Here is a 10,444-nt window from a genome sequence, read left to right as displayed (position 1 = left end):
AGTCGCTACGGGCGCTCTACTGTACATTTGAAACAAAGACTTAGACTATGTGAGTAAACAATGGGCAATATCTCGCAGAAATTTAGCCGTGTATTGCAAGTTGGTCTTATCGACTACGTATTTTACTCAACGATTGCTGAAACTTGAAAATCGATGCTTGCACTTAGGTCTTAGTAAATTTAGATTTAAAATGTCATAATTTTTTCTTAGAGGATTACTGCAAACGTGAGCAACTTCATAGATCAATCATTCTTAGCATTAAATCTGCAAAATATCGAGTCTGGCGTAAAATTGGGCATATTGATCGTATAAATATTATTCTATAGAGGTAAATATTTACATTTCGCCATACAAAACAACATTGTTCGACTTTCAGTCGTCGTATACAGACAACTCTGCCATAGGATAGCTTAAAAACTGATTTAATTCGCGCGCAGTTCTCTACTAGCCCGCAGAGGAACACTTCGTAGTAATATTTGGACCCTTTGTGCATCTTGATTCAATGTTACCCAATCGAAATTCAACTGATTCTCTCCTATTTAACACAGGGGGACACCTATGACAGAAAGGGAAGGAAAAAGCGCCTAGCTTCTTTGTTGTCTGCTTGTAGATAAAGGGCAGGACGTCAGCCAGTGATCCGACCGGCGCTAGTACCCTGTAAAGTGAGTCAAAAACACTGCTTTTTTAACACAGTTTGGCTCTCCATGTCATTCATCCTACTGACGTTTTCTGTGCAAAAAGCAGGGAACGGTTTTCCTAATACTCGTATTTTTTTAAATTTATTCATTCCTATATGATTCTATTTCTCCCCATGTATGAAAAGCACCTTCAGTTGCCAGCCTCTCAATAGCCTCGTAGTACGGAAATGCTCTACGGAGCGTAAGAAGGCGTTTCGAAGGTTTATCCCGCCTGTGCTATATGGTACAGATACGTGCACTGGCATGTTTTGCTCTGCAAATCCATCAGAGCCGTTTTCCAGAGTGAGAGATGCTTAGATATCTAATTGGCAGAGGAAGCTGGGTCAAAGTCCGTTGAGCTTTCACCAACTTACACTGCATCTCGGAATTAAATCAAAGTATAAAGGTCATTGCCTGTGCTTTTCGTCTTTTTAGGCCATGTGCTCTCATGCGGTTCTTACGTTTTTTTGAGCACGACGTACTTGTGGCAGCAGTAAAAACGCTATGCCGGTATAGCTATTTGCAGCGCTGGAAACAGTCGACGGATCAAAAAACTGAGAGAAAAGGCAAGGAAAAAAGGATACAAAGTGAAATAATTCATAGCAAAGCCAAGCTCTTCGCTGAAATGTCTGAGCGGGCTTGAAATTCTGGGAAAAGTATCCTCTCCTGCGGCCAGTGACGTTCCGGCTACTCCCATCGGCTGCCTCGGTTCCATAGCAGGGTATCCGGCTTCTTGTACAGATCCCATCCGATGCTGCTATGCTGCTGTCCCTTATTTCTCCCACTCTTCTGCTGCTGCTGCTACTACTGCGGCCTAGCCTCGTTTGTCACTGTTATGGTCAAAGCTGTTGTGGCAACGGTGGAGGGGGGACTCCTCCGGTGGTAGTGGGATCTTCATTGCTTTCTTCGTCCGCTCTGAACTCGGCTGATCCTTCTTTGAGTTGTCGGCCTTTATAGAACGAGTAGGGTACCGTAGAGAAACTAAGGACTGCAGTTACCTGTCTCTCGTTTCAGAGGCACGTTGCCTTCGCCATTCCCCTATTTCCCAAGCCGCAGCCCCTTGTGACGAAGCTCGTCTTGACATTCGGCTCAGCGAACGTCTCGTCTTCCCCTCCGGCACTAGTGAGACGCTGCTCCATGGTGCTGGCGGGGCGGCGACAACGAGCGATGGCAGGCGGGAATCCGTCACCTCATTGTTGGTGAGCGATTTATAGATGGTGCTCTAAGGAGAAGGTTTCCATTTTTTTTTTTGTTTACCATAAAGAATTGTAGAGCCGAGGCTATAGTCGGCTTCTGGTTATGCTTCATGTTTAGAAATGTAGCGGAATAATAGAAACCCTTACATTCGAATGTATTAGTTGTTGATCATCACAAATGCTGCACAAAAAGGTGACATGGGGGGCATAAACGTAGGAAACCTAAACGTAAGTATACTACAAGGTATTTATAAACGTTAAATAGGTGTAGAGATACCGGATACACGGTAGCTGTTTCTACATCTTTGAGAAGCACGTACATTTACTGGAATCGAATCCTGCACAGTGCAAAGAGAATGTTACGATTGTGTATGTATCGTGCTATACTTTACTTGTTACGTTCGCGCCCTGTTAACAAATGTGCTCGATCTCTTAGCGAGAAACGGCATAGAGTATCGCGTGAAAAAAATTTGTTTGTGTATGTTGCTATGTTGCTAACAACATACACCATAGTCTCTATTCAACATCTCACGTGTTTACATTCGGTTAACTCTAGATGAGCTTTTATCAAAACAATGAGCCGAAGTATATCTGTTATGTATCGATCCTTCAAGTTAGTACCTCTTTCGATTCAGGCGGAACGCGACGCGAGTTTCAAGACAGAGTAAAAGGTGTTGAAATGAGACGACTGCTATGAGTTGGGTTGGCTAATACCGTATTGTTAAATGTTAAAAATCTTTTTTTAAAGCAGATGAGATTTTCAGCAATAGTCAATTGTTTATTTATAACGCCTGCAAGGCAAACGTTATTACTAATTGTATCTAGTTCATATCAAAACAAACTATTTTTTATATGCCGAAACGATTATCTGCTTTGTAGTGCACTAGAAGAGAAACGAATAATGCAAAAAAAAAAAAAAAAGAATTTTATCAATTAAGGTTAAGCAAAGACCACATCACAGTGTTACATGTACGCTAACATTAATAAATAATTAGAAGATATACATGGACAGAGTATTGGAACTTCACACGCATTTTCGCACTTCGACCAAAAGGAAGATTTGTATTACTAATCAGATAATAGTAAGTTACTAAGTAGTAGGATGGAGGTTATACCAAATTCTAAATACTGACAAATAGATTCTAAATTAATCGCGTACGTACGAATTAATTCGGTATCGCACTTGCAAATTTGTTAACAGCATAATTTATTATATTTCGTAGTTGTTGAATTGCAGAAAGTGTAGGTGAGGTTCGCTATGCTATGTCGTGCGTACATTTAACGTGACGACGCTATGCTTCGACGTGTAAGACGCGGATTACGTCGAATGATTTTGTATGCATTGAATCGAATTTTCGAAAATAATTCGAAATTTCATATCAATTTGTTACGGGCTCTTTACTTCCATTGTTAAATTTGTTTACTATATCCCATCATTAGCTAACGTTCATCATGTTCAGTGCCATGATTAAATAGATTTGTTGTTTTTGATCTTTGTTTGAAGAGTCCGCTTAATCTCATTCGTTCTTCACACGTCGGTACTTTGTAAAGTAAAGAACTAATTTTTATATAATGAATATATATATAATTTAAAGCCTAGTGGATAGGACAGCGTGTGCAAGCAAACACAGGGGCCGATACGTTTCTCATAACGTAGAATAAATGTCTCTGATTTTCACAAAGTACGTAATTATTGCGATTTCGAGTTAGATTAAGGAAATCGCTAAGTAGTACATGTTCTCCATGATGTTCGTAAGAAACAAACTTCTCCGCAACTCTAATTGACTGAGTTATAACTATCAATTTTCAACAACACGTGGCTTTGTCGATAAGTTGAGTCTACTTCCGTCAGAATTAATGGCATAGATGTTTTTACTGTAATGTATCACAAACTCATATGTAAGATAGGTAGATTGATTTACGTTTAGTGATCTTTTGCAGTCTTTCTGTACTGATTAGAATAGAGTTCTACCAAAGACATCATAATCGATAACATCATTTTCCCAACTTTTTTTTGTTAGTATGGCCTACCGATACGATAATACTTTCTGCGGGCAGGCAGTAAGTGGCATATAGCACCAAGCCTTTCTACGCGGCTTCAACTTGGTTACAACTAAGAAGGTTTTAGTAGTTGAACCTTTTCTGTTTTATTTTCACGAAGGTTTTTGGCTTGCCTGCGGGGAATATAGGTCAAAACCTAGCATCAAACGTTTTCTACTTAGCAAACGTCTCTAATACTAATAAATGTTTCGTACTTGTCGAAATCTGCGCAGGTATGAAAAGAATTATCGAGAACAACAGTGAAAGATTCGATTGGCTTATTCTACTGTCTGGACAGAAGATCGTTCACTATAGAATCATATATAATCTTCACTTCGACAGACGATTACCTAACATGACAAGTGTGCTTTCACTCATTGAATTGTTGCTCGTTTAATTTGTAAATAGACTTATGTCTAATACGCATTCTGGAAGTAAGAAAATCAATTACTCTACGATAATTAAGGAACTTAGCTTCATAGGACTACTTCGAGACAGATATTAATATGGCTTCATTTACTGGGCCCAGGTTGGAATCAACCGTACATGAACAAAGTGATCTATGCTAGCTTCCAACATGTGACGTGCTTTTCCAATCTGTCTATTTTATCGTTAGTTCTATGATTTATTTTCGAGCTAGTAATGATTAAAGAAAACCGTATTCAACCGTATATGACTAGCTAGCAACTTCTGAGCATATCATTTTTATGCACGGTAGATTGATAGTATGACATTTGGACAATAAGCTTCGGCGAAAAGCGCCGTATCGGCCATTCGATGATTAGGGAGAAAATCCGGTCGTATAAAAAGTGCATGGGATTTGGGCGACTGGAAAAGAAATAAGGCGCGGATCTGAAGTCCAGATCCGGAAGAATTCACTGTTCGTGGAAGTGTTTGCTTACAAAGTTGATCCTATAAATAACACGAGAATTGCACACTTTCAAAAGCCAGCAGTGAAGAGATAATATTACACCATGAATACGCTCCTGTGGCAGTCTCGCATCCATTATGATGGAACAGTCTATGTTATTACAATGTTTTCACAATGAGGAAAGTAGTTGTGTTGAAAACGTAGCTGTTAATATACCGTTCCGGCGTGCTTCCTACCACACCGTTTCTGTTCGGACCCATTTCAGTATTGACGTATATTTGATTGGCTATTCCACAGCGCTTGTTAGCTACGTACGTTCGTAACGTTGGCGGTATTCATTTAGCTTTCGTTTTCTTTCATAAAATCGTCAAACACGGGCAAACTATATTCCCCAGCTGTACAGTCTGTCCGTCCTATTTTGTTATTACAAAATATACGAAACATTCGATGTGACCTAGACCCAGTTGTTCGTCATGGGGGCTAAAGTTAAAAACTCTCTCAAGATGTTCCATACTTCTATATAGATTAATTTTCCGTTGCACAAATGCCCCCTTTTTTATATACCTGTTTAGCAAAAATACAGGCTATTGCCTCTGCACTACATACGAGTGACATCGTAAAGCCGATATGAAGACAGCGCCAGAAGAGTATTAGGAGAGATAAACGACTAAGGTAAAAAATATGTAACACTAACGTCGTATTTAAGTGAATATTTAAGCATGCTCTGCAAGAGTCTTCAACCGAACGCAGAACCCATTTAGCCGTTCAAAATAAGCGCATAATAAGGAACTTCGACACTGGTAGGATGGACAGACTGTACAGCTGGGGAATATAGTTTACCCGTGTTTGACGATTTTATGAAAGAAAACGAAAGCTAAATGAATACCGCCAACGTTACGAACGTACGTAGCTAACAAGCGCTGTGGAATAGCCAATCAAATATACGTCAATACTGAAATGGGTCCGAACAGAAACGGTGTGGTAGGAAGCACGCCGGAACGGTATATTAACAGCTACGTTTTCAACACAACTACTTTCCTCATTGTGAAGACCGAATAGCGCAGGTCAGCTACCGATGCACACAGCATGGTCTATTTTGCCACCCGTTTCTGATTAAGAGCACCTGACCGAAGGATGGGGGCTAGGAGCTCGTCTCTCCCAGCCGTTGCTGCCCACAGAAGCAACGTATGTAATACTATCAGAGTCGTCATGAAAGAAAGTAGACGTAATTCCGAGACGCATGCCTGTTCCAGGCAACTCGGAAGAACGTATCGTTGTTTCTGGCACAGACGAAGTGATCGAAGGCTACGAGCTAAATGACAGTTTGTCCTTAGCGCCTAAATATGCTCCGCCTTACGCCGTTCGATGTACATACCTATGAGTGAGTGCGATGGGACGTTCCATCAACACAAAAGAGACGTTGTGAAAGAGCGATTGTTTAGAAAGTGTATAAAGTACATTGTGAAATGATGTACCGATTCAAACTGTGCCAATGCAGCGCATGACTTTGGATCAGAACGGGTCCTGAGTACTTTGGGCCGATCGTTAAAGGCATATAATTTTGGTAAATTCATTTTTTTTTACACATTAGATTTTCTCTAGAAGTTGATGCTTTCTGAAAGAATGAATTTGAAGAACTTACCAGCTGTGCTTGTAATAGCATCTGCGTCGAATATGTATAATTTTCAGCCTTCGATACAATAAAAAAGGTTGTGCGCAAAGCATTGCTTTCTGGAAGCGGTAGATGCGACAAAGGAAAGTTACAATTTAGGGCTCGTAATGATGAGCTTAATGGCCCTGGTGTGAAAACCTTTATTCTTTTATAAATTACATTACATAACAATTCGCTGGTTCCTGAGTAATCAACCGCAACTCGTACTGAGAACAACAGGTAGGGGATGGCCTATGACACCTTGGTATGTCACTGAAGTTAAAAAGGTCGAACATCTCTACTTGTTTTTGACCAGTTACAAAGAATGTAGGTATATTCATTAGCCATTGTGTACAGCAAACCTGTCAGCTGTTGAAGTGTCGTTGGACTTCGCCACTGCTAGAATGGCTATATCGGACAGACTGTACAGCTGAGGAATATAGTTCACCTGTATTCGACGATTTTATGCAAGAAATGTCTACAAATCAGTTGTCCATCGAAGACTAAAAAGTGATCAAAGTTTAAAGTGGTCCTTTTTGTCCTTAGGACAGTGTTCTCGATCGCGCTCATTTTTTTCACTTTCTCTGTTCTGTTCTAGTTGGCTGTCCATATATCTTCTCCATGGCTTGTGAAAATTGACCTCCACGTAACGTACCCCATTGAACGTAGATATGTTGAGACATATAACATTATTGTCCTAAAAAACGGATATTTCTTGTATTATTTTTTGTGGTTAAACTTAATTGTTACAGTTACCATGCGTTCTAACATCGCATCACATCCGTCAGTAGCTTGTATTGGTGCTGGCCTGTTATCAATGAAAGCGGCGCACACATATTTTCTGAAATTATAGGCCTTGTAATGTTCGTAGGCAACAAGGAAATTATAAAAGCAAGCAAGTATAAACGTCTATTATAAGTGAAAATTGATATTAGCTGCATTTAACGAGGGCCTGGTACTAATGCATGCCTCCGCTAGATGCAAAGATACCTGCCCTTGAATTAGCGAAGTTTCTGCCTGTTTAATCTGGAAATTAACAATACATGAATGTCTAACAGAAAAGAGCAGCTAAGGCTTATCGTATAATTGGATAAATAAGGTCTATGGGTGAGATAAGGCAGATTGAGCCTACTTAAGACGGTGCGAGTGGGCGAGCAGAGATCCTCACATTACCAGCACTGCAATACCTAGTTTGCCTTATAGCTCCTGTCGCTGTTGTTACTATTACTTGTGCTTTTATAAAAGAATTCTCCAGTGGGACGCATCGTTTCCCTCAGCAAACGAGCACATCCGGGCCATCGCCTGCTGATCACTCAATCAGCAGACGCCGCGGGCATGTCCTTCGCAAGACCACCATGGTGAATAGATCTGAAAGAAAACAAGACACGTTAGTAACATCGATTTGACATAGCTGGGTGCTATCCGATCTTCATCCTCATTTTCGGTTTTTGTTTCTTCTAAAATTTTCGCGCACCATCTTAATTACGACAACGAACAAAGACATTCTCTTTGTACACTGCTCCACGAGCCGCTATTTCATAAGCAGTACTCGCAGGAAAAAGCAAAGAATGAGGCAGTTTCACTTTATTTGGCGATTTCATATTTTGCAGCTTCCCGAGCCTAAAAAAGTCGAGATACTCTGAAACAAACTAACATTTATGTGATCAAATTGGTAACTAAATTGATAAGAAGAAGCGGCATAGTTTGGATGGTTATATGCATCTATCTACTAAAGTCTTTATTTACTATCTATTTAATGGATTAGGTGTTAGCCTCGACAGTTGCCTTTAGTGCCGTTGTATAGGTCTGTTGGTGAAATCTCAGGTAACAAAGTCCGTTTTTTTGAGCTGGATCTTCCCAACGATGCCATATCGGAGATGTGATTCCGAGGGCTTCTTTACATAATGAAGCTAGCCGAAAACTATAAAGAAAAAAAAGCCTAAAGACAGGCAGGACTAATTATAGGATGGATTACGTAGCTTATTCGTTGGCACAAAGCAAACAAAGCCTCACGTGTGAAAGGGTTTTACGGTTGAGCTACGATACCACGTTGCGCACAAGCAGTCCCTTTAAAGACGTCTGCTGGATTAGACGCCAGCTCGTCTGCTCAGCCACCTTTCAGCGACTCCCTAAGTGACTTTGTACTTTCTCGATTGCTATCTCCTTAGTAAATCGCTTTTAATTTCCTGACTGTATAATTGTACACCCCACGTCCAACGATTTTCAACGAAATACGGTCGAAACACTCCGATATGCATATGCAGTTTCTAGCTGGCAATTACGTGATGTAAAATTACAACTTCCTTTTCTCTCTCTCTCTCTCTCTATCTATCTATCTGATTGCGCGCGGATTATTGTCGTGGTTGAGCGTATCAAACTTCCGCCAATGACTAGATTCGAAGTAATTGCGCACCTTATAGAAAGTTCATAGTGGAAAACTGCTATTGATGTAAAGAATCTACGATAATACCTTTTTTACCTTGTTGTCTATCTTACGAACGCGTCACTGTTGTGTCTGCTTTAAAAGTTGACGGCGTATTACTTCCTTCGTAACCTTTAGACAACCTGCCAAAACTCTGTATATATTAAAAATCTGTTAAAATCGTGACTATGGTCACATCACACTCGCAATACAACTGCAAATCATCCCTAATTTGTATATTTATCCGTATCGTGGATGTTCCCGTACACAAAGTGACCGAAAATTATTGGTCTGAGTAATCGTGGAAATTCTTACGCTTGTTAACTTCAGCTTAGCATTTAATAACTTGGCCATTGATGTGGTAACTTAGAGACTATTACATTACTATAAATTAATATGCAGTGTTAATGTAAAGCCATGTTTGGCAGAAAGTGAAGCACGAAGTACCTTTACGGTTGATTGCCAGAAGTTAACCGAGATGATTTAGTTAATACGAATGAATAAATTGCTTAAGTTAATTAAGCGAGTTAGACTAAATGTTTTGAGTACAGTTCGGTACTACCGCTAACATTGCTTCAAGCGACTGATACTGGGTCGGCTGGCCTCCCTCTAGCACGAAACCCGTCTATGCCCCCCTTCAAACCTAGACCATTTCACGTGTTCCTCAGCAAGGTCGGCAGACTCGTTGTTGTCACTGCACTATCCCATGGCGACATACACGAGAGTCTGAAGCATCTCTATCCCCCACAGGCAATCAATCGTTTCGCACTTCGCAGCGTTCGCTTTTCGAGATAAAAAGTAAAATATTAAATGTCTTTTAGAACTGAACATGAGATAATGAGACGGTAGTGGTTAAAACGGTGTATCGCCTAATCTAATGTAGGACTTAATTGCCTTTTCTATCGTCTGAGTTGTCACTGGAAAAGCAAAGTGTGTCTATGCCTTAATTCGAGCCTGGGTGTACTTCTACACCTTTTGGGTAAGGAAATATGTTATCATTGCATTATCGCAAAGACCAATTCTTATCATTACAATCAAGGCTCATTGAGACTAATTTTTAGTACCTTCATAATGTGAAAAATAACATAATCCCATAACATTTAGAGAGTGTACCTTTGTCTTAAAATGAACTTCACTGCGGTATAGGCATTTTCTGGTCTGGATCAGTTTATATATTAAAACAAATTTCACGCGTATATTAGGTCTGCTCCTCTCTGGGTTGGCAGATACTCACGAAGTATTTGCGATATGCCACCAACTGGCTAGTTAACAACGCAATAGATACCTTATTTTTCCTCGTTTGTTTTTTGGAGAAGCAAAATGCCACTTAGTTCTCAAGCTGTTTACGACACACAAAATCGGAAGGTCTGGCTATTTGGCGATAATGCTTCTTATCGTTAAACACGGTTCTTTTGTAGAGCAGCATCAGACCGCCAACTGTAATATAGTATATATTATTAAATATTTATGAGGTGAATTTAAGTACCGCAATTTTTTCCTTATCAATCTTTCGTATTGCGCTAAAAATAAATAGAATACAGAAATAAAAAGCGCTTCATGCAAAAAAGCTGTTTGGACTTATATATA

General features: G+C 40.0%; 1 protein-coding gene and 1 long non-coding RNA gene across 2 annotated transcripts in view; one reads left to right on the top strand and one right to left on the bottom strand.

The window, feature by feature from the left end:
- Positions 1–344: 344 nt before the first annotated feature.
- On the top strand, positions 345–4,287 carry LOC147752538 (uncharacterized). Its single transcript, XR_015313770.1, has 3 exons — positions 345–662; positions 1,692–1,876; positions 4,147–4,287. It is a non-coding gene; the product is annotated as an uncharacterized LOC147752538 (long non-coding RNA).
- A 2,274-nt stretch (positions 4,288–6,561) lies between these two features.
- LOC111267364 (uncharacterized) overlaps positions 6,562–10,444 on the bottom strand; it is a 49,838-nt gene continuing 45,955 nt past the window's right edge. The window contains exons 6-7 of the mRNA XM_086971291.1: positions 7,664–7,803; positions 6,562–7,132 (exon numbers count right to left, since the gene is read on the bottom strand). Of these exons, the coding sequence (XP_086827417.1) occupies positions 7,745–7,803 (59 nt within the window). The 3' untranslated portion in view covers positions 6,562–7,132; positions 7,664–7,744. The remainder of the gene's footprint in view (positions 7,133–7,663; positions 7,804–10,444) is intronic.

Source organism: Varroa jacobsoni, unplaced genomic scaffold (assembly GCF_002532875.2).
Source record: "Varroa jacobsoni isolate VJ856 unplaced genomic scaffold, vjacob_1.0 scaffold_1176, whole genome shotgun sequence".
NCBI classification, from domain to species: Eukaryota; Metazoa; Arthropoda; class Arachnida; order Mesostigmata; family Varroidae; genus Varroa; species Varroa jacobsoni.
The sequence above is the reverse complement of the archived record's forward strand: the minus strand, read 5'-3'. Positions and strand labels throughout refer to the sequence as shown.